Raw genomic sequence first — 24,503 nt, 5'->3', positions numbered from 1 at the left:
AAAGAAAAAGCAAAAAGAAAAGGGCCATTTTAATGGAACATTCTAATGTGTACAAGTCGGAGCTCACGGTTTCCCCTTCGCCGATCTTCCTTCAATCTCCCTGGGTTTCGTCGAATCACAACCCTGCTCTGGTTCGAGTCATACGACTTTTTCTCTCTGGCGTCTTTTCCCTTTATCTCCTACCGGACAAAAGACCCAACTCACCCCGGTGTCAGGCAGACAACATGAAAACGCACTCTCTTCATCGGACAGCTTACATCCAAAACACCCATTATCTCTAACCATAACCCAAACACTGCTTCTACGGAAAGACCATGACATTAGCAGTGATTTCTACATCTGCACATTTTCTCTTTTACATGTGCTATTTGGTGAATTAGTTGTGCCACGGTGGGGGGGGGGGGGGGAGGTGTAATCTGTTGCTGATTGGGAGCGTTTATGAAATTCAGCATATTGAAAGGACTTGATGGAAGTTGCTGTTTATATGCCAATATAAGTGAAATAGTTGGAAGGTGATTTTTCCTTACTCCCTCCTTTGAGTGCTTTGGCTCCTCTTCAAGGAGGCAATGAAGACCTTGTAATGGAGATTCTTGGAAAATGTCAATGAAAGTTGAAATTGTTGAAGAGGACTGAATAAGAAGCAGCCAGATTCATTTCCTTTCTTTCTTTTTCAATCTTTTTATTAATATCAACATGATAAGATTAGTACATAGATAATGGGATTACAAACTTACAAAATTAAAATGAACATAAAAGGATACACAAGCAATAAGTACAATATAGTTAAGTCTTCCCAAATCATGAATGAAACAAATGTCATATAAACAAAACAAAAAAATCTAAGTAATTCATGTTGAAAAAAACAGAAAAGAGAAAAAGAAAACAAATATTAATACCCTAAGAAAAACTAAACTAACAAACTAACCACTAACTATTAAGAAAAAAAGGATAGAAGAAAAAAAATGAGTTGTTTATAGTATCTATTAAAAAAATTACAAAATCATCAGTGTCCCCAACTCCGATCCTCTCAACATATATATATAATCAAAACCGGAAAAACAAATAGGATTGGAACAGGGTCAAATTACATCATGTGAAAATATTGAATAAATGGCCTCCAAATCTTTTCAAATTTAATAGAAGGGTCATATACGACACTTCTGATTTTCTCCAAATTTAGACATAACGTAGTTTGAGAAAACCAATGAAATATGGTAGGGGGATTAAATTCTTTCCAATTCAACAAAATAGATCTTCTAGCCATTAATGTAAGAAATGCAATCATCTGACAAGCAGAAGAAGATAAATGGATTGACTCCATCATTGGTAAACCAAAGATTGCAGTAATAGGATGAGGTTGTAAATCAATGTTCAATACCATGGAAATAATATCGAAAATGTCTTTTCAATATTTTTTCAAAAGCGGACATGACCAAAACATATGAGTTAGAGAAGCTATCTCAGAATGACATCTGTCACATATAGGATTTATATGGGAATAAAAACGAGCCAATTTATCCTTGGACATATAAGCCCTGTGCACAACTTTAAACTGTATCAATGAATGTTTAGCACATATAGAGGATAAATTAACTAATTGAAAATTTTTATCCCAATTCTCAATAGGGATAGTAAAGTTAAGTTCTCTTTCCCAATCATTTTTAATCTTATAAAAGGCCTCTGAATGTATTTTCATAATTATATTGTAAACATTTGATATTACACCTTTCTGAAAAGGATTTAGATTCATTTCCATCCTGCTGCTTTATTCCACCACACCTCAACCCGTATCTCTTGTCCCAGAGGCAGAAGGTGGTTCCGTTACAGAGTCTAGACAGGCCCATTCCCATCTCCTGGTTTCACCTGGAAAACTGGTACATTTGGCATCTGACTCTCCACTATATAGAGCGTAGCTGCCCAGTGGGCAGCCAATTTATGTTTCCCAGGTAGCTGCAAATTCCTTTCGAGGACTCAGTCTCCTGGCATGAGTTGGGAGAATCATACCTCCACTCATTTCCTTCATTCAGCTTGGCAGCCACAACCTCAGTTAATTCCTAAGCCTTTTTCAGGTCCCTTCCCATATTGGACACGTACTTCAGATGGTATTCAGTATTCGGTGGTATGTCCTCCTTGATTAAACCTGTCAGGCTGGGGATCATCCTGTGTGTGATAAGGCGTAGTCCTCAACTTCTCGACTCCAAGCATGCTCTGTAACTCATGTATGAGCCTGCTGTCAAAATCCTGTCCCTGATCACTATGTATCCACCTGGAGAGGCCATAATAAATTAAATACTTCTACCATAACACTTTGGCCATGGTGGACACCCTCTGATCCTTGGTAGTGAAGGCTTGCGCTTATCTAGTGTAGTGATCTGTGATGAGTAAGACATTCGTCATGTTGCTGGCGTCTGCCTCTACTGACAGGAAATCCATACACACCAGGTCAAGGGGCCCCACACTCTGCAGGTGGGACAACAGAGCAGCCCTTGTAGGCAGCGTCTTCCTCTGCATCACCAAAAGCACGATTTGCAGTACTCTTTGACCTTTGGCTTCATTTGGGGTTCAACCCCAAGATGTCCAGCATCATCATGAAGTGACTTCAACACAATCCTCCAATACTTCTCAGGCAGAACCAGCTGAGAATGCCGAAGTCAGTCCAGAGGCGACGTGACTGGGTATAGGATTTGATTCTTCAACTCCAATCTGGGCCATTCCCTCAGTAATGGAGGCACCACAGTGAGTTTCATTGTCTCAGCTTGGGCTGGATCTCCCTTTTTGACTGCTGACCAAATGGTACCGATGCCCGGGTCATCTCGTTGAGCAGCTGCCACTTCCCCAGGACTCAATTCTGGTAACTGGTTTGTCTTCAGAGCAGTCAGGTTACAGTAAGCTTGTAGAATGGGGCATCAGAAGCTCCCAATTGATCCACCGCTCGATCCTGCCCTTGCCTTCCAACTGCCTTCAACGTGATGGCAAACTGGCACATGGCTTTCATCCCCGGGGCAGGAACGCTCTCCCACTTTCCGTCCCTGACCAGCCCTTCAGGTGCACGTTGGGACAAAGCATCAGCATCAGTGTTCCTATTTCCCAGCTGGTACTTCAAGCTGAAATCACCGATGGCCTGTGGCATCACATTTCGCTGAGGTCAAGATATAAGCTAGGAGATTTTTGTTCGTCCTCACCTCAAATTTGGCACCATAGAGGTAGTCACTCAGCTTATCCACCACAGCCCATTTCAATGACAGGAACTCCGACCTTTGCATGGGATAGTTTTTCTCAGAGGGCAATAGACTCCGGCTGATGAATGCAACAGGTCTCCACCCAGTACTCTGATCCTGATACAGGACACCCCCTAAACCCTCTCTGCTGGCATCTGTATGCTGTATGTATCGGAATTGGGAGTCTGCAAAAGCCAGCACAGGAGCCTATGTCAACAGCTCCTTCAGCAACTGAAAGGCCTCTTCACATTTCACATCCCATCTCGCTCCAAAAGGCTCCGAAGGGCTAAGATACTTTTTACCCTCCTCTCCTTTTGTCCTCCCTTTCTTCCTCAAGGGAGGGTAACCACACAGAATCTGATTTAAAGGGTGACTCACTTTCATGTAGTCCTTCACAAACCTCTGATAGTACCCACAGAACCCAAGGAATGAGTGCAAAGCACGCACAGTCTGGGGCCTTGGCTATGTGGTCACCGCCTCCATCTTAGATTGAAAATTAGCTACTCCACCCATGGGACTATGTGCCCAACATAGCTGACAGATGTCTTGCAGAACTGGCACTTGTCCAGGGAAAGTTTTAAACCTTCAGCTTTCAGGTGGCCCAGCACCTTCATTAGTCTCGCTTCATGTTCCTCCAAGGTGGAGCCAAACACTATGAGGTCAACCAGATACACCAAGCAAGTTCATTTTCTCCATGACATGCTGGAAAGTTGCAGGGGCTCCTGATATGCCATGGGGCATCCTCTTCAACTGGAAGAATCTCAGTGGACATATAAATGCCGTCTCCTCTCTGTCAGCCTCACTCATAAGGATCTGGTAATATCCACTCCTCAAGTCCAGCACACTGAACCACTTTGCACCACTCAGACAGGCCAGCGCATCTTCGATCCTCGGGACTGTATACTGGTCGGGGACGGTGCACCTGTTCAGAGTCCGATAGTCCACACACATCCGTACCTTGCCATTCTTCTTCCTGGCCACTACTGTTGGGGATGCATAGGGGCTTCTGGACTCAGTGATAATCCCAGCTTCCTTCAACTTACACAAATGCTGCTCAACGTCTTCAACCACTGCAGGGGCCAGTCGCTGTGACCTCTCTCTGAACAGGTGTCCTTGGTCACCCAGAGAATGTGGTGAATGCTTTAGGAACAACCCACATCAAACTCACCAGTAGAAAAGACACCTTCCAGTTTTAACATCTTCTCTATCAACCTTCTCTTCCAACCCACATGTACCGGGGAGTCCTAAAAGTTTAGTGGCTCAGCGGTCAACTTTCCTCCTTTTGCAGATAGTTTCTCCTTGGCTTGTCTCATAGGGACACTAGACATTACTGTCACCAGAAAAGATGCGGCAGCAGCATCCCATGCTTGAAGGTGACCTCCCTCTTCGTAGTGTTCCTGACAATCACTGCCATCCTGTTCATCTGTACAACTGAGGACTTCTGCAGTTCAGACCTCAGCAGTACCCCAGCAGGCACACCCGACTCCTTTTTGGGGTCTTCTGGAGCATCCACCAAGAGGGCCTCGACCTCAGGCATTCTGGGAAATTTGGGGTTTCCCATCACTTTCGCTACTTCATCAGGCCATAACATGATTGGTTTTGACTGGGTGAACCACACAGTCCCTCATCTAAGCTCATTATCTGGCCCAGTGCGGCCATGCACTTCTCTGAAAGCAGCTCGAAACACTAGGTGAACGGACAATGTTTTCAGAAAGCTCTCTCCAGCTCTCTCCTTGCAGGCTCCCATTAGTCTCTTCATAATAGGAATATTTGTCCCCAGAAGAATCGAAACTCCGCCCTTCTCAACGGGGTCCAGACAATCCAGCATTAATGTATCAAGGACCTCAGCCACTCCCACATCTGCCTCCAAAAACTCCAGCTTCACTGACAAATAACCATCATACGGATAATCACCCGCACTAAGACCCCAGATCTCTAGTGCACTGAGTGGCAGCAATGGTAAATGTGTCAAATACTGGTTGTAAAATGAATGGTACAGCAAAGTGACATGTGAGCCTGTGTCAAGTATGGTTCTGGCATGAATACCCTCTATTCGTAGCGATACACTGGAGCTTGGCCCCACTAAACCTTCAGGAATAGGGTATTTTGCTTTAGGGTGTTCCTTGATATATTGCTGGGAATGTGCTTCCCCCCACCCCTGCAACATCAGGCCGCCCTCTCATTGGGTCTCTTTTAAGTTTTCCCGATGGCTCTCTGTGCTTAGGTACCTGGGGGCTCACTCTCTGAGGGGTCACCTGTCATTCACACTCCCACCTTAAGTATCCCTCTTCACCACAGTTATAAAAGACAACACCGGCTGCTCCCCTTCTCATGGGACCCTGGCTGCTAGCAGACCTCCACATAGTCCATCTCCTCAGAGGATTCGCCTCCCTATCAGCTCCATCATATGGGGAGAGGCAGACCGGCTGATCACAACCGGGACATCTCAGTCCTCAGCTCTGCCATGATCTCCTCTATCGTTCCCCAGGGTGGGTTATCCGTAGTCAGTTCAACGCATGGGAGCATGGTAGTAGGGGGCTACTACCGAGGACTGTCCCCTGCTGACAGAGCCCCCATGCCTCCGATGCATTCTCCTCCTCTCGTACTTCTCTGATCAACTCAACAAATGAGGGAGGGGGCGTGTCTTATGAGACAGTCAGAGACCTCAAGTGATCAGATTCTGGGACTGATCGCCTTTTGCTATTTGGTCCATTCTTAACTGATCCACCTCAGTCATATGAATGGCCCCTCTATGCCACAAGCAATTTAGCTGCCTCTCCAGCTGAAAAATGTGGGCAGAAAGCTTCTCCCTCTCCTCTTGACACCAAACACCTTTTCTAGTGCTTGCATGTTGGCCACAGAATTGGCAATGGGGTCTGTGTCTTTATGGTTCTCACTACAGCAGCCCACCCTCTCAAACTTTCAACTAATCACTGTCATTTTACATCATCAAAGCACTGTCACTCATCTAACATCTGAGACATCTGCTCCACCCAACCCTCATACTCCTCTTCCCCTTTAGGGGTGGGTTTCATTCCTGAGAACAAGCAGAGCCTATGATAGCTGGGACTTTGAACCTGGGCATTTTTCCATTTATTCCCCAGGGAGGTAAGGGCCGCTACCAACTCAGAATTCTCAGTCATAGCTGGGGGACTTAGTAGACATTCCAAATCAGACCACTCATCCCCCTCACTCCATAAAAATGAGAGCACCCTGGCTTTGAAGTCTCTGCCCATGGACCCCCCTCTCAATGTGCCTCAACAGAACCAGGCAGTTCCACTGCCATTATGTCAGCACTAGTCTGGACTAAAACTAAGTCTTTACCCATCATTTTATCAAACCTTTGCCCCACAATCGTAACTTTTCTCACAGCTTTAATAGTACTTAAAATTTGAATTAACAATTCATCAGGGATATGAATGTCTACCCCACTCAACATGCACGCATTCATTACTGGTAGCCCTGTGGTTTTGAACCACTGCACAACCCCAGAAGCATCCATAGCCACGTATCATAATCACTTTACTGGACAATAGTTTAGCACAGACTTAAACACACAACACACTAGGTCAATGCTCAGGGCAATCACACAGCGTCCAACAGAATCAATCCCAGATGAGCCCCCATAATTGTAACCTTCAGGTACCATCGGCTGCATAACTCTGGGGAAGGCAATCTCTGACCCCACCAAACGTGTGAGATTGAGGTGTGAGCTCACCCGAAACCCGCTGTTTGTGTGGATGCTGTGTGATCTGTTACCCTGTTACAAATCAGTACCATGAAATAATGGACAGTACACCACATACAATTAAACAATTTATCTTTACAATTCTTTATTTTACTAAAGGGTTAGTAAAGGAAAAGCAAAAAAAAAGGGCCCATTTTAATGAAACAGTCTAATGTTGGAGCTCATGGTTTCCCCTTCACCAATCCTCTTCAATCTCCCTGGGTTTCGTTGAATTATGGTCCTGCTCCAGCTTCTCTCTGGCGTCTTCTCCCTTTATCTCCTACCAAACAAAAGGCCCAGCTCACACAACACAAAAACACACTCCCTTCATTGGACAGCTCACATTCCAAAACACCCGTTATCTCTAACCATAACCCAAACACTGCGAAAGACCATGACATTAGCAGTGAAACCTTTCCTAGGGTGTTACATCTGGATTTCTACATCTGCACATTTTTTCTCGTTAAGTGTGCTATTTGGTGAATTAGAATTAGTTGTGCCATGGGGGGGGGGGAGGTGTAATCTGTTGCTGATTGGGACCATTTATGAAATTCAGCATATTGAACGGACTTGATGGAAGCTGATGTTTATATGCCAATATAAGTGAAATAGTTGGAAGGTGATTTTCCCTTACTCTCTCCTTTGAGTGCTTTGGCTCCTCTTCAAGGAGGCAACGAAGACCTTGTAATGGAGATTCTTGGAAAATGTGAATGGAAGTTGAAATTGTTGAAGAGGACTGAATAAGAAGCAGCCAGATTCATTTCCACCCTGCTGCTCTAGTCCACCACACACACTTCGGTACACAGCAAGGTCCCGACAAGTGTATCACCACCATTCATTGCTACCATTTAATGGAGCAGGGAGTTAAATCACATTCATCTCCAAAAAAACTCTGAGATTTTAAACTTATTTGTCTGAGTTCACAACTATATTCCCTCCATAACTTAATCTTTGGAGGAGGCTCTTCATTTCTATCTCAGAGCTCGAGTCCATTCATTCCTGAGTGACTCCCGGCGCCCGCCCTGTGCAAAATGCCCTTAAGTGGAAACGTACTGCCCGTTATTGAAGTTATTCACAACTGCCCATACTAATGGATTTCCAATGGAAAGCACCTAAACTTCAATCTGGAAACTCTCTTTAAAAGACCAGTAATTGTGGAGTGTTGAGGGTGTCTCTGCATCTGGGCGCAGGTGGGTGAGGAAAGCACAGAATGTCGCACGTCCACCTTGCCGTGAGACTCTCCTGCGCCGGACACCGGGCCACCGGGAGCGCCAGTGGGACAAAGCCGGATCCGGAGAGGCAGCTGCCCTCGCGCTGACCTCTCCAGGTCCATTAGAGAACACAACTTGATTGCTGCGACCGTACTCTGTCGACTCGCTTGTCCACATCTTCTTACTATAATAATGCCGTTAATCATGTCCCGTCTGATTATATTTTCGGCTAAAATACGTACACTTTTAATATTTGCATATAACGTGGAGATGTTTTTGCCCTACCCACTCCCCGTCTGCTGTTCGAAATAAGAGGAAAGTGCAATTGAAGAAATGAGAAAGGAAAAATCGATTGCAATATTGCGCCGCATTGATCAATAATTCACTTATATTTAACGCAGCAGATGTACTGATAGTCAAAATACCGAAAATCAAACGTTTATCTTTTGTAGAATTAAGCAATAGAACTTAAAAGAATTGACTAACTTTGCTAATAAAATGCCATTTGTACATTAAGTAGTTCCAGTTTCTACAAATAAAGATTGAAATACTAGAGTATAAATCAATTTTAAGATAACATAGGCAATTAACCTTTTTGTGTTTTCTTTTGGTATTACGAAATAACTTGCGGCTTTGATTTGCATACGCACCACCTTTTAGCGAGTTAGCAGAAACACGCACAGCACAGATTCAGATCTCGACAGCGGAAGACTAGAGGAATCCGATCACGGAGCCATTCGCCACTAATGTGGCCAGCATCTCGTAGTCGAAAATTTAAACGCTGAAATAATCGTGCTACAGGTGGTATGGAGCTCTTATCCCGGGGTAGAATACAGAAAAAAATTTATTCTCATTTATACTGTCTGGTAATATTAGCATCGCAAGGTGAGTCAAGATAATATCGATTGTTTTTCTGTAGAACAGAAGTTATCTGACAGATTGGTATGGATGTTAAAACGAAGGAAAAAATAGCCATTTGTTAATATTTTTAACACCCGAGTTAACGTGACATTGAACATAGTTACTCCGTATGCATTTATTTTGGAACTGGTAAAATAAGTTAAAATCATTAATGTTTTAGTCTTCTTCAGTGCCAGGTTTCTGGAGTGTGGACAACGGGCGTGCGTCCATTGAAGAGAATTCGGGAAAGTAAGTGGACCATTGTCATTCGAAAACCACAGTGAGCTGGGATTAAAAAAACAAAATATTAACTCATAGCGTCTTCTCAAAAGAAAATATGGGGGGAACACCACTAAGCACGTTAATAATATTCATCCCAGTGAATGAAGCAATGTATTTTTCTAAATATTGATAATTATTTCTGTACACGTCTAGTGTTCACTATTTTGCATTAAGCATGTAAGCTTCTGTTCGCATTCCTCTGCGGCTCTGGATAGTGCATTACCAATGAAGGTGCCGTTTACCTGTGAAGAACAAACCAATCCTTGTTCTCTTTCTGCAGGAAAGGCAGCCGTATAACACAGAAACGAGATATCATTTCCCAGGGAGAGCAGGTAGACTCTCTTTCTCTCATGCAACCGTTTCAATCGTTTGAAACTCGAGTTAAAGTGGAAGGCGTATGATATCGGCTGATTTTGGAAATTAAGATAACACGCCGGTTTGGAACTTAAGTAGCTTTTAAAAAACAAACTTAAGTAGGAACTTAAACTTCCATATGCATTGATGACCGTTTACAATTGCATAAACATCTCTTTTTATAGTCGGCGGTAATATAGTAAATGTTTCAGATATAAAATATACTGTCGGACAGAAAATGCTTTACATGTTCCAGTATGTTGACGTGTGATAATTGTATGTGGACACAGTGCTTTATTTTCCCACGTATTGTGTTGGGGGCTTATAGTCCACTTAAGTCTATTGTAGTTCTAATAAACTTGTTATTTAAAGTAGCTTACCAGACAGAAAATTGTACAAATAATGCAACTGTCCAAAACAATGAAATACCGGAGAGGGCAGAACAGTTTTCCAACTATATTACAGAAACTGAACGCTTAAAATTTAAGCATGCGCTGCTGCAAATTGTTACCTGACTTTCGTAACAACTTTTTCCAGCAAGAACATAAATATTTTCCGCTCAAATGTGTTTTTCCCCCATTTAAAGAAAGGATTCAGAGTTTAATGTGTGTTTGCTCCGCATTGTTCTGTAAAATGAAACCCAGAATCCGTAACTGAAACGAACTGTTTAAACTCGATGAAAACGTGTGAATTGTTACCATTGAGAATACTAACAATACTTTAAAATTTCTTTTGTCCTTCCCAATTGACAAGTATTCCATTGCTCCCTTCAAAATAATGGCATTAATACTTTGAAATTAAAGCACCCAAGTCAGAGATTTTCGTTGTTGTTCTGACTTAGAGAATGTAAAAATGTGCACATGAATTATTTAGAATTCTGTAAGTTAAGATCAAAGCTCCAAGTGTTGCCCCATTGAGTAACCCCCAGCCTCTTAAAAAGCTTAAAAAACACTAGCACTCATAAGTTTTGGGTTATTTGTACACTGCAGCACTGAATCTAAAACTTAGGATACTTTTTATAATTTTATATTTGTGAATAATCACAAAAATTAGGCTTATTTTTAAAATACTTTACCCTTGAAGATACATTCATGTTAACTGGAATAATCTGTGTAAAATCATGACTATACTTTGACAAGGCCCATTAAGAAATAGTCAAATTTGATTTGGAAGTGGTGTGGTCTATTTACACTATGTCATTATGTCTTATCTATTATTGCATTTTTAGACTAAAATTTGTACAGTTAAAGATAGATGGATAGATAGATAGATAGATACTTTATTCATCCCCATGGGGAAATTCAACTTTTTTCCAATGTCCCATACACTTGTTGTAGCAAAACTAATTACATACAATACTTAACTCAGTAAAAAAATATGATATGCATCTAAATCACTCTCAAAAAGCATTAATAATAGCTTTTAAAAAGTTCTTAAGTCCTGGCGGTAGAATTGTAAAGCCTAATGGCATTGGCAAGCTAATAGACCCAGTAATTCACAGGATTTTACTAATGCCAATAAAAAAATATTCTGTTAATTACCTTAATGGAACTATCAACACATTTGAAACAAATATCAAAAATGATGACTGGCATTTAGAATTTTGAATGTATCCAAGATCCATTAATAGCAAATACAACCTACTATTTCACAGTTTATACAGCCTTTATATAAAAAGATTTTTTATGAAGTTTGTTCCATTTTTATTCACAAATAAAAGCTACAACTATAAAATATTGGTATAATGACTTCTCTATAATGTACTGAACTTGATTGTCTGTGTTCAGATAGAACTGCTTTTCTGTAAGCATATACTTTAAACTAAAAGAAAAAAGTACATTTTCACAATTGAGTCTAGGTGTAATTTTGTACCTTTTAAAATCTGAAAGAGATATAAACCAAGAACACATTCTATGGGTTTCGCATACATGTCACATAGTAATGGCAAAATTTGTGAGTGAAAATCTGACCTTAGTTTAGCAATTTTATATCAGCATCGCAGTCCCAACTCAGCAAAATGAAAATCAAATGTACCTTTCCTATGCTTTGGTGACGGTAGGCTGACTGCCTTAAATTTAATAAATTACATTTACAGCTGAACTTGGTTTCTCTTGTGTATTCTTTAGATATTGCAAACATCTGATGTTCCGTCCTCCCTTCTTGAAGTTACATCTGATGCATGGAGACCAGCATCTTCATTAGAGGGATTAATATGTAAGTGAACCAACATTTATTTGTTAAAATCTCTACACTGACTAATCAAAAATAAACTCCTGAATAACCAATTTGCCTGCACAACTAATTTGAACTCAACTGATCCAAATCACAAATGTGTGTCAAAGAGATTTTCATCAGGTGAACTATTGCAGTTAAAAGAATGATAAATGTTCATTTATCATTGAACAATCATTCAATTGGTCATTGTTCAAGATAGCATTTGATGGGTGCATAAATCTTAAAAAATAGTGTAAGTGATAACAGAAATGAGGCAAGCATATGTAAAATATAACCTTATGCTTGCATAATGAGGAAACACTAATGCTGCCAATTGGTGATGAACAACATATCAAAGTCAGTGTTCTTCTGTACTTGAGGTAAGCAACACAAAGGTACCACTGAACTTGAAGAAACTGGTCAATGAAGTATTGTCTTTGATCAAATTCTTTCCATGCCATATCATTTGGAAAACAATGATTGAACAGGTTAAAAGTTGTTTTTGCATTAGATATTACCGCTGTTGAACTACCATTGGTTCATATTCAAGACTTGTTAAATACTGTACACTGTTAAAGTGCCAATGGGCCAAATTTATGCATGTTTCTAAATCTTTAACTGATGGTAATCTGGTTTTATCTGGAAATAAATGAAGCAATGAACTTAAGAACCTACTAGCTTTGTGGTATCTTGATAAATTTCAAACTGTGAGCAGGTTAATTCAAACTCTCTTACATGCTCCACCATTCAATCAGAACTTCAGTGATCATTTACCTAATCCCATATTCTTTGATTTCTTTAATATCCAACATCTATCAATCTACAACCTTTGATCTTTATATAGAAAACAGTTTATTTGTGACAATTCATGTATTGCCTCAGGGCTTAAGTGTTAGAGAGAAGTCAAGTTTATTGAAGTTGCATACTTTGGGTCATTAGACACATCTTTAGATTTTCCATTACTTGGAATATAATTTCTGCTCTCTGAAAACCGTGCTGCCATAGTTTAAACAGCATTGCAATTTTCTTTAATAGTAGGCCCTTTCCACTTCACTATTGCTCTACAAAATGTTTTTTACTGTTTAATCAACAGTTCAAGGTACAGAACTAAATTGTGAATTTGGCATAGGAAAAGCAAATCAATAGCCTAAAGATTTGCATATGTGAATGGCTGGAGACATTTAATTCACTACATGGAAAAAAACAATATATTTTCAGCATCTCTTATTTAGGAACAGAACAAAGAATATTTAACATTCAAAAGTTGCATTTTCTTAATATTGTTAATTATTAGTACTTCTAGCTTTGTAACACACTTCTAATTGTTAAAGGTAGATGTGGTTTAAAATACACAATAACAATCATTTCAAAATTTGAGATTTATGCTGAGTAGATGTTTTTTTTATTCTTCATAATGCATTTATTTGATAGTTAATTACTTTATAATTGGGTTACTTTATGCAATCTAAACAATCAGTCATCCAATAATTCAATAATAAATCAACAATAATTTCCACTTGCCTGTAAAATAGCAAAAGTCCTTAAATTACTTTAAAGGCAAGATTAGAGATGTAAACAAATGTCTGTTAAAGGAAATTATACTTCAAAGTTGTTAATTGGAATTGGGGGAGAAATTTTTGAATTGGGGGAGAAATTTTTATAGAGAAGGTTGAAGGGACTATAAGTACAGCAGTCAATGAGGAAAGAAAGTAGGTGTGAGTCAGAGTAAGAGAACAATGGCATTGTAATTCTGGAGAATGTTGCACATGAAGGACAAGTCCATGAAACAAAGCATAAGGAATAAGAATCACGAAGATGGTGCAGAACAGGATGTGGGTGTATTTGTAACCATGATGTGATATTAAGCAGGAACTGGAACTGGAATTGGACATGAATGTGAAGTGGAGATATTATCCAAAACAACATTTAAAGCAGTAAACTCATGGCACAGGATTTGGGTAGAATTAAACTTTTAGCACATATTGTGCTTCATTTGATATAATTCAGCTTAAATTATGCCACCTGAATGTTATGTAAGTTCAAGATTAATAAATCATTCTTGCTGTTTTAAGCCGGAAAGTATTAATTCATTTTATTATTAATAAAATGCCTTCATCCATTCTATTGCATTGAAGATGTGCCACTAATTACCTATGCTATTGAACTTCAACTTGTTCTTTTTGGTCTATGTTCACTCCTATGTCTGAATGCAGAACTTTGTGTAAATGTGGACCAGTGAAATTGCAGTGAGTTTGGTACAAATGGAATAGGTGCAATTTTGAATAAAGGAGACATTTCAAGAGTGATCTTTTAAAATACATAAATATCAAGTGTTAATTATGAGTCTTTGTAATAGATTTTACTCATTAAATTAATCACCAGTAAAGTACTTTCAAAACAAGATGTTTTCGTATTCTGAGTAAAATTGCTCTCCTTTGAAGGTGCTTCTCTTTAGATTTAGACAACCCATGAAACAAACTCGTGATATTACAGTAATTATTTCTCATCCAGATCCAGTAAAATTGTAATTATAAAGAAGATAAACTTAAAGATTTTAAGACACCTATTGGATGCATTATATATTAGGCATTGTGGTAGTAAAGCGGTTAGCACGCCATTATTAAAGCTCGGAGTGGCAGAGTTCAGTCTGTAATTTCAATGTCATCTGCGAAGAGTCTGTACATCCTCCCAATGGTGTACCTGTGACTTCTCAGTGTGCTCTGGTTTCCTCCCACGTTCCAAAGATGTCCCAATTGGTTGGTGAATTGTTCATTGTAAATTGTCCTGTGATTAGCAAGGGTTAAATCAGGGGTTGCTGGGCTGAAAAGCTGGAAGGGCCTATCCTGTACTGCATCTCAATAAATAAACAAATGAAGTAGCTGGTGCTGTCAGGGCGGTCAGTAAATGCAATGGTAAAATTAGATGACATTTACAGTCAAGAAGGTTGAGATCACACAAAATCTGTGTGCAGTTTGCTGCTCAAGTGTTCTAACTTTGCATACAATATCCCAAAGGCAGCAAATTTTCAAAACTTTTATGGGATGTATAGTTGATTTAAAAAAACTTGCTTTTATTGTTAAGTTTTGAATGATTTAGAACCTGTTTGGTCTTTTAAAATTTGATATTAATTAGGAATAATAAAGTATTTTGGAATGTCATGATATGGATAATGGACTTGGATATTAACTTGGTCCTAATTTAACTTGTTTGGTGTTTTATATGCAGGTTGGACAAAAATGATTGATAATATGTCTGAAAATGTTATTTTTTTTTAGTTCTAAATAGAGGCAATAATCGTGACTTAATCTGCCGAACTTGGGGTCAGTACAACTATGAAACATTTGATGGGCTTTATTATTATTATCCTGGAAAATGTACATACACACTGGTGAGGGAATGTGAACAAAGCCAGCAAAGCTTTTCGATTCAGGTAAATATTTCATTGGGCTCCCTCTTATACTCTGAAGCCTACCTTCTGTTTCTGCATGTTCTCTCTACTCACGCTAAAGTTAGCTAATTGAGTGGCATGTGGTTTCTAAAGTTAATTTTTCTTTTTATGAATTGGCTTTTCACCATGTTGGTTTTAATTTAAATTCACTGATGTTTTCTGGCTTACTATAGTTCTATTTCATCTGTTTCTGTTCAAAGTCCCCATTGTCCATGTAGCCAGTTAATTATATGTGTATACAGCTAAACTTGATACCCGATGCACTGTTTTGACCTCATAGATCATCTTGCCCTCCTCCAAACTTGCATTTTCTTCACATTAGTCTAGTGCCCAATAGCACAAGATGTGTTTTTGTCTATTGTAGAATAATCAATCTTTTTATGCACTAAACAGAATTTTTGGAAGTCAAATAAGTTAAAGAACCACAATTTATTTTCACTGATGGAGAGCCTGTGCAGCAGCTCTATGTGACATAGTAAGATTAACACCAGAATTATAAAAGTCTTTGCATCAGTGATATCAATGATATTTTTGGTGAAATAACAGCTGCTGGTCAAAATGTGACAAAAATTATATGTCTCTAGATATGAAAATTTCATTAGCATCAAATTTGTCATTGAAAATTTATCCATTCATACTGAAGGGAAGTTTTCCATTTACAATTTTTATTTTGTACTTAAAACATCAACTAAAACTTTCTCCAATACCATGGTTGAAATTAGATTATACAAAGTAGAAGAGAATGTAACACATTATTTTACAAGGAATATAACACATGTATATTTGATACTGAAGAAAACCTAAGAATGTTAAATTAAGTGGACACTAACCAACATTTCTTAATGAGAAAAGATGATATCCTTTTGTTCAGTGAACAACAGGAAAACTAAAATTGAATTACCCATGGACTGTATTTTATCTAAAATACTATGAAAAATCAATGTCATTGAGTACTTCAACTGTATTTCACAACTCCTGAAAACTTTTGAAGTCGGTTCAAAACGTCCATAAAATTGAGGTTTAATTGTCATTGTCCTTTTAAAAGGTTTTTAGACATCTGTGCATTTGACTTGGTATGAGATCTGTGTAGGAATTTACTGAAAATTTGGATGAAAAGGAATTAACTTTCCTCCTTTTGGTATTGAATGTCAAAACTTGTTATTGAATATAGGTCAGGTTCACTAAAATCTTGCATTCATCTACCATGACTGCCTCACAAATGTATCCTTGTTCATAAAAAATCTGTCCATTAACATGACAAGAATATAATACACTTTTGTGGTTAGTACTCTTCAAAGCCAGGACTTGCAGTCATCTAGAATGATCTTAATTATGCAGTCATAAGGCTGAGATGGGTAGTTTTATTATAATTTGAGATATTTAATTATTTGTCAATATAAATGAAAATAAGATGTCTTTTTTCTGGGTTGGACATGTTCTTGGGTTTCCTGAAAAGGTGGAGAGTGACTTTATTTGTTTACTTAGTGCACTACTAGCCCAAAGTTCTCTAATTTAAGATCTTTGATCTATTCCGATTATATATATCTTGTTTTGCAGATACATAATGATCCAGCATGCAATTCCTCTCTATATTCTTGCAACCGTTCGGTCAGTATGTTCTTTGCATATGAAGGGGAAATCATTCTACGGAACTATGAAGTCATCCATTATGGAAAAAGGTTCCTTCTTTTACTGATAAGTGTCAGATTATTAATGCGCCTAACACTTAATGGATTACATTGCACACAGCAGACTAGAGCTAAGAAATATTATGAGATTGAAGATGTAAGATGTTTTAAAAAATGTTTAACATTTCATTAACTATGCGCCTGCTCTTTGATTGGTGATCTAGGAGTTGGTGCTTTCAATGCAGCAACTTGGATTCACCCGCTGCATGATTTTTGTTGTGAACTTATCATTTCTTCCAAGTTCACATATTTAATATTTTGATCAGCAAAACAGAAAAAAATAACTGTTTGGTCCTTCCTGATGTCTGGAAGGACATATTCCTCAAGTCGTTGAAATAGACAAACTTCAGTCTCCATTCATCCTACAGAAGGCCCTTTCTGTCTACCTAACTTGTCTGTTTGATGAGAAGGGTGGATAGGTCTAATTGTGTAGGAATACCACCTTTCTGTGAATTGTGTATCTGCCTGATCTAAATATGTGGCTGTCATCAAAAATAGCACCTAAAGGTAATAGATGACAAAACATTTTTTAAAATGACTCATATTTATATTTTCTACTTCTGCTTCCTAGCATTCAGCTGCCTTACATTATTGGAAATCTGAAGTTTGAACAAATAGCTGGATACATTCTGGTTAGGCATCACCATGGATTTTCTTTGGCTTGGGATGGTAGTTCTGGAGTCTACATAAAGATGAGCATAGAGTATGTTGGGAAGTTATGTGGACTTTGTGGCAATTTCAATGGAAATATGCACGATGATTTATACACCAGCTATGGTAAGTAATTGGAAACAATAGTTTAGACAGGTTGATGTGATCTAATTTGCTTCTACAAAATGTATTTGCACAAATATTAGTTTTCTTAACATAGGTGCAGATACTCAGTTTCATGAAATAATACAAGACATTTCTTTTGTTTCTTGCACACTTTTATAATTGGATTTTATATGGGGAAAACTCAAGTGTTGATGTTGACTGGATACATAGAAATGGAACAGTTTGCTAATTTACCATAGCTCTACCTCCTATACCACACACCATACCTACAGTGCTTTCCCATCTAGTTTTCCAGTGGGAACATTTCTTGCTTGTTAATACATACTTTCATCACTTACTTTAGTAGAGTAAAGGAAATATAATCATGCAGGAGGTTACAGCATAATTTTTAATTATATCATGACAATATATTGTCAAAGGAGGTAGATTACACAGAACAAATTGAATATTATTTTGTATATAACTTTGAACTAACAAAATTGACATGCAAAATCTATTGATCCTTATATATTTAATGTTAAAGTCCTTTGGTTAGTATTTTCTATATTATTTTCAAAACCAACAAAGTTTCTACCTTCAAGAAGTGGTATGCCTCTTTGGAAAATTGATGCTTTAAATAATGATTTAATCCCATTGCTTCATTGCTTTGCACTGTTCTATTTATATTCTGTTTATTTTATTTTCTTTCCATAGCATCCTTCTGCTTCCTAACTTCTGCCTCCCGGAGATATGTATCATCAGAACACTCGAATCACTAAGAAACTCATAAGATAGCCATTAAGGTGTTTCACGTACATAATTTTCAACTCCGCTGAAATGTTTCATACCAATAAAATCGAATAGTTGACTAAAATCTTTCCTGGGATTGATTTGGTTTTGGTGTTTCTAGTTAATCAATGCAAATTCTGGAAGGAAATATGAAAATATGGACAGTGCATTACATGGAGACAAGGAGCATGCAGCGGATGAATACATATGTTGGTAGTCTATTTTGGGACAAGGCACTATGCCGCTGCTCTTTTACCCAGAAAGACTTGTTTTTGGGAGAACAATTAGGGAGAACAATTTTGGGAGAACAATTAGTCAACCACTTGCTGCCAACAACTGTACAATTTCAAGTGAATAAAGGAATATATGACCACCACTATAACAAGGTATTTTCTAACCTGTTCATGAAAGGGCACTTGGGATTTTGAAGATATACGAGGGGTAATTGATAAGTTCGTGGCCTAAGGAAGAAGGAGTCAATTTTAGAAAACCTAGAGCATTTACTTTTCAACTGTTTACACATTTAGTTCTGCGGTTGTGGAGCATACGGATCTTGGACCTCCACAAAGTGTCCACCGCAAGGGTGATTGATAAGTTTGTGGCCTACGGTAAAAGGAGATGAGTTATACAGCTCTCTTTACATGCACATACAGGTCAACTCTTTGAGTGATTATGCAGAAAGTTTGAAGTTAATAACTCAGAGAATGAGATTAGTTATTATCTTCCAACTTACTGCATAATCACTCAAAGAGTTGACCTGCATGTGCATGTAACGAGAGCTGTGGACAGTTTCTGGAGGTCCAAGATCCGTGTGCTCCACGACCGCTGGACTAAGTGTGTAAATGTAGGAGAAGACTATGCTGAAAAATAAATATGCTAGGTTTTCTAAAATTGACTCCTTCTACCTTGGGCCACAAACTTCTCAATCACCCCTCATACTTCAAATTCCTGGATAAATAGAGGAATGTTTAATCTGGAGACCCAAAGGTCAGGATTTTGTAGAGAAAATGCACTGCTTTACCATATGAAGAAACTACATCATTGAAACTTTGACTGAAGCATTATTTAGAGAAATATATTTGATTAATTGAAGAAATACAAACTGGCATGAAAAGAATAAAGTTTCAAAACCTCTAACAGAATGATACAAAGTTCTTTTGGTCATAATCTGTTGCAAGACATTTTAAATCAGATCATGATTACATTTTACCATCTTCCTGTCATATCGATACAGTTATATGTTCTATTTTCCTTAAGTCCATCTACCTTCATGCTTTCTAGTTTGCTTTTCATTAAAGACAATTTGATTCTTACCTAGGACACTGCATCGGTTCATAATCATTTCAGTGCAATCATAACTTTATTTCCAGCTCAGTGTTTAAATGTGCCTAAGTGTTTTAGCATCATGCTCCACGTCCATGTCTGAGCATTACTATAACAAGATGTGAGTGGAGACATTTAACATTTAATCTAGTGGCACAACATGACAAATAAAGTTACACTTTCACAACCAGAGTGGCAGATGTAGGGTAAGGATGGGGTCAGACCATATTTCAGTGGGTGGATGCCAAGTGTGGCTTGCAAACCTTCTGCTTGACTTCCTATGTAAATTCAAACTTCAAGGATTTGTTTCCTTTTATTTCTAGTTTAATAATTCTTACACTTTTATCTAAGGTGTATTAACAGAAGATATAGCTATTTTTGGTAACAGTTGGATAGAAGATATCCCAGATGGAAAACCTTGTCATGTTACTCCAATCAACTACCCATCGCCTTGCTCTGGACAAAACCAAAGTGTAAACAAGGTTGGTTATAAACTAGTTTAATTTTTAGTGCCGATAACCAATTTTTTTTTAAAAAAGGTCAGTTCAAATGATTTAAAAGAAAGCTAATCGAAGTTTTTTTTTCATATGGTTTAAACAAAATTGAAGATTGAGACGTGGTCTGATGGAATATTACTTGCCTTGATAACCTATAGATTCAGATTCATTTATTTATAACGTACATCGAAACAAACAGTGAAATGTGTCATTTGCATTAACAACCAACACAACCTAAGTATGTGCTGGGGGAGCCCACAAGCGTTACCACACATTCTAGTGCCAACATAACATAACTATAATGTTCAGCAGAACAACAACAGCAAAATGAAGCCCCTTCCATCCTCCCTCCCTCCCACCCACTCACACACAGTCCTCCAACCCCACAAACTGCCAACATATAATTAAATTAATAATAGCTAATAAATCTCATTGTGGGTTGGTTTGCTAGAGCCGTGGGGAAGGGTTTCAACTAACATAATGGGGATGGGAACCAGAGTGATAGGGCTGAGGATAGGGCATTTGGTATACAGGTAGACGCAGAGTGTAGTGAGACTGTGAAGGATGACAGGCAGATGGTAGGGAAAAATTGCAATCAGTGGGATGAGTTGAAGAATAACATGAGGGCAAAATCAAAAAGGTTGATGAATCCAGGACTGTGGGTGTTAAATTTGAATGCATGCAATATATGAAATAGGGTAAATGATCTTGTAGCGCAGTTAGGTATTGGCAGATATAATGTTGTGGACATCACTGAATTGTGGCTTAAAGAGGATCATAGTTGTAAGGTTAACATCCAAGGATACCATAGAGGTTTAAGCAACGCTATTACAGCTCGGACCATTATGGAATTTGGAGTTCAATTTGAGCAACATTCTGTAAGGCGCCTCTGTATGTCCTCCCATGGTGTTCCAGTTCCTGAATAAAAACTCAGGAATGCCATCTCACTCAGCTGTAGAAGGATTCTTCATTGCTGTTTCCATACCAATTTTGCTTTGCCAGTCAGGGTTGTTAGCCCTAAGCTGAACCGCTGAACCTGGAAGACCAGTGGACCACTCTTAGTTTGGTCTCTACCATTTGACCTATTTGGCATGGGTGACCCTACGCAAGAGCCAAAGCATAAATCCCAACATAGTTCTCTGGGTCATTGAGGCATGCAAGTCTCGAAATCCAATGACATGGCTGTGGTCCTCTTGGAGGTGTCTCTCGATTAGATTAGGGTTAATCAGGATTGTGGGGTTGCTGGGGAAGCATGAGTGGAAGAGTAGGTCAGAAGGACCTACTCTGTGCTGTATCACTAAATAGATAAGTTACAACTCTTTAACATAACTATTTAATAGACATATATATATATTTAATATAACTCAGTATTTTTTTCTCTGTATTTATTTATCATGTATTTCATTGTTCTGCTGCTGTAAAGTTAACAAATTTCACAGCTTACGCCGGTGATATTAAACCTGATTAAGACATTGTATTGAAAGAACACGGAGGTAGGCAGAGGGGCTGGAGTGGCTCTGTTGGTAAAAAAAAATGAAACCACATCCTTTGAGGTGACATAGGATTGGAAAATGTAGAATCCTTGTGGGTAAAGTTAAGAAAGTGCAATGGAAAAAGACCCTGGTAGGTACAGGCCTCCGAACTGTAGCCAGGATGTGGGATACAAATTACAATGAAAGATTGAAAAATCATGTAAAAAGGACACTGTTGCAGTAGTCATAGGGGATTTCAATATGCAGGTATATTGGGGATAATCAGGTTGGTGCTAAATTCCAAGCAAGGGAATTTGTAGAATGCCTGTGAGATGGCTTTTTAGAGCAGCTCATGGTTAAGTCTACAACAGGAAAGGCAATGCTGGATTGGGTGTTGTGTAATGAACGAAATGTGTTTAGGGAGCTTAAGGTAAAGGAACCCCTATGGGACCCTGAGTTATACAATGCTAGAATTTGTCCTGCATTTTTAGATGGAGAAGATGAAGTCAGTTTTATCACTATTGTACCGGAGTAAAGTGAATTACAGAGGCATGAGAGAGGAGAGGGCCAAAGTTGATTGGAAGGGGACACTAGCAAGGATGATGGCAGAAGAGCAATGACTAGAGTTTCTGAGGGCAATTTGGAAGGCAGGCTCAATACATCTCAAAGGTGAAGAAATATTCAATAGGGAGGATGAAGCAACTGTGGCTGACAGGAGAAGTCAAAGACAACGTAAAAGGAAAAGAGAGGGCAAATAGTATAGCAAAAATTAGTGAGAAATTAGAGGATTTGGAAGCTAAAAAAACAACAACAGAAGGCATCCATAAGGAGAAAAAAGATGAAATATTAAGTTAAGCTGGCCGATAAAATCAATGAGGATACCAAAGGCTTTTTCAGGTATTTAAAGAGGAGACAGTGGATATTGGACTGCAGGAAAATGCTGCTGGAGAGGAAGTAATTGGGGACAAAGGAATGGCCGATGATCTTAATAGGTATTTTGCATCCGTCTTCACTGTGGAAGACACTAGCAGTATGCCAGAAATTCAGGGGTGTCAGGGGACAGAAGTGAGTGTAGTTGTTATTACTAAGGCCAACTTTGCAGATGATATGAAGGTCAGTGGAGGGACAGGTGTTACCGAGGAAGCAGGGAGTTTGTAGAAGGACTTGGACAGATTGGGAGATTGGATAAAGAGGTGGCAGATGTAATACGGTGTAAGGAAGTGTAAGGTCATGCACTTTGGTAGATGGAATAAAGGTGTACACTATTTTCTAAACAGGGAGAAAATTCAAAAATCAGAGATGGGAAGGGTCTTGGGAGTTCCCTAAAGGTTAACTTGCAGGTTGAGTCCATGGTAAGGAAGGCAAATGCAATGTTAACGTTCATTTTAAGAGGATCAGAGTTCAAAAGCAAGGATGTAATACTGAAGCTTTATAAAGCATTGCTCAGACTGCACTTCAAGTCAAGTCAAGTTTATTGTCATTTCAACCACAAACTGCCGGTACAGTATACAGTAAAAACAAAACAACGTTCTTCCAGGACCCTGGTGCTACATGAAACAACACAAAACTACACTAGACTATGTGAGACAGCACAAGGCTACACTAGACTACGTAAAACAACATAAAAACTGCACTAGACTACAGACCTGCACAGGACTACATAAAGTGCACAAAACAGTGCAGGGCAGTACAATAATTAATAAGACAATAGGCACAGTAGAGGACAAATTACAAGATAATAAATGAAGTAGATGTCAGTCTAGACTTTGGGTATTGAGGAGTCTGATGGCTTGGGGGAAGAAAGTGTTGCACAGTCTGGTCGTGAGAGCCCAAATGCTTCGGTACCTTTTGCCAGATGGCAGGAGAGAGAAGAGTTTGTATGAAGGGTGCTTGGGGTCCTTCACAATACTGTTAGTTTTGCGAGTGCAGCATGTGGTGTAAATGTCTGTAATAGTGGGAAGAGAGACCCCGATGATGTTATCAGCTGACCTCACTATCCGCTGCAGAGTCTTGTGATCTGAGACGGTGCAATTCCCGAACCAGGCAGTGATGCAGCTGCTCAGGATGCTCTCGATACATCCTCTGTAGAAAGTGATGAGGATGGGGGGGTGGGAGATGAACTTTTCTCAGCCTTCACAGAAAGTAGAGACACTGCTGGGCTTTATTGGCTATGGAGCTGGTGTTGAGGGACCTGGTGAAATTCTCCGCCAGGTGAACACCAAGAAATTTGATGCTCTTAACTATCTCAATGGAGGAGCTGTCAATGTTCAGCAGAGAGTGGTCTCTCAGTGCTCTCCTGAAGTCAGCAACCATCTCTTTTGTTTTGTTGACATTCAGAGGCAGGTTGTTGGCTCTGTACCAGTCTGTTGGAGTATTGTGAGCAACTTTGGGCCCCTTATCTAAAAAAAAATTGTTGGCACTGGAGAGGTTTCAGAGGAGGTGAGAATGATTCCAGAAATGAAAGGATCAGTGTATTAGGGGATTTTGATGGCTCTGGGTCTGTACTCACTGGAGTTTAGAAGGATCACAGGGGATCTCATTGAAACCTATTAAATATTGTAAGGCCTAGATAGAGTGGATCTAGAGAAGGTATTTCCTACAGTGGGTGTGTCCTGGACCAGAGG

General features: G+C 39.0%; 1 protein-coding gene across 1 annotated transcript in view; it reads left to right on the top strand.

The window, feature by feature from the left end:
• Positions 1–8,962: 8,962 nt before the first annotated feature.
• otog (otogelin) overlaps positions 8,963–24,503 on the top strand; it is a 228,381-nt gene continuing 212,840 nt past the window's right edge. Inside the window, 9 exon segments of the mRNA XM_073050064.1 lie at positions 8,963–9,041; positions 9,248–9,305; positions 9,619–9,670; positions 11,819–11,906; positions 14,042–14,161; positions 15,182–15,336; positions 16,912–17,033; positions 17,614–17,819; positions 20,262–20,392. Coding sequence (XP_072906165.1) covers positions 8,963–9,041; positions 9,248–9,305; positions 9,619–9,670; positions 11,819–11,906; positions 14,042–14,161; positions 15,182–15,336; positions 16,912–17,033; positions 17,614–17,819; positions 20,262–20,392 — 1,011 coding nt within the window.

The sequence above is a fragment of the Hemitrygon akajei genome, chromosome 6, assembly GCF_048418815.1.
Source record: "Hemitrygon akajei chromosome 6, sHemAka1.3, whole genome shotgun sequence".
In the NCBI taxonomy this organism is placed as follows: Eukaryota; Metazoa; Chordata; class Chondrichthyes; order Myliobatiformes; family Dasyatidae; genus Hemitrygon; species Hemitrygon akajei.
This window is presented reverse-complemented; position numbering and strand designations above follow the sequence as displayed.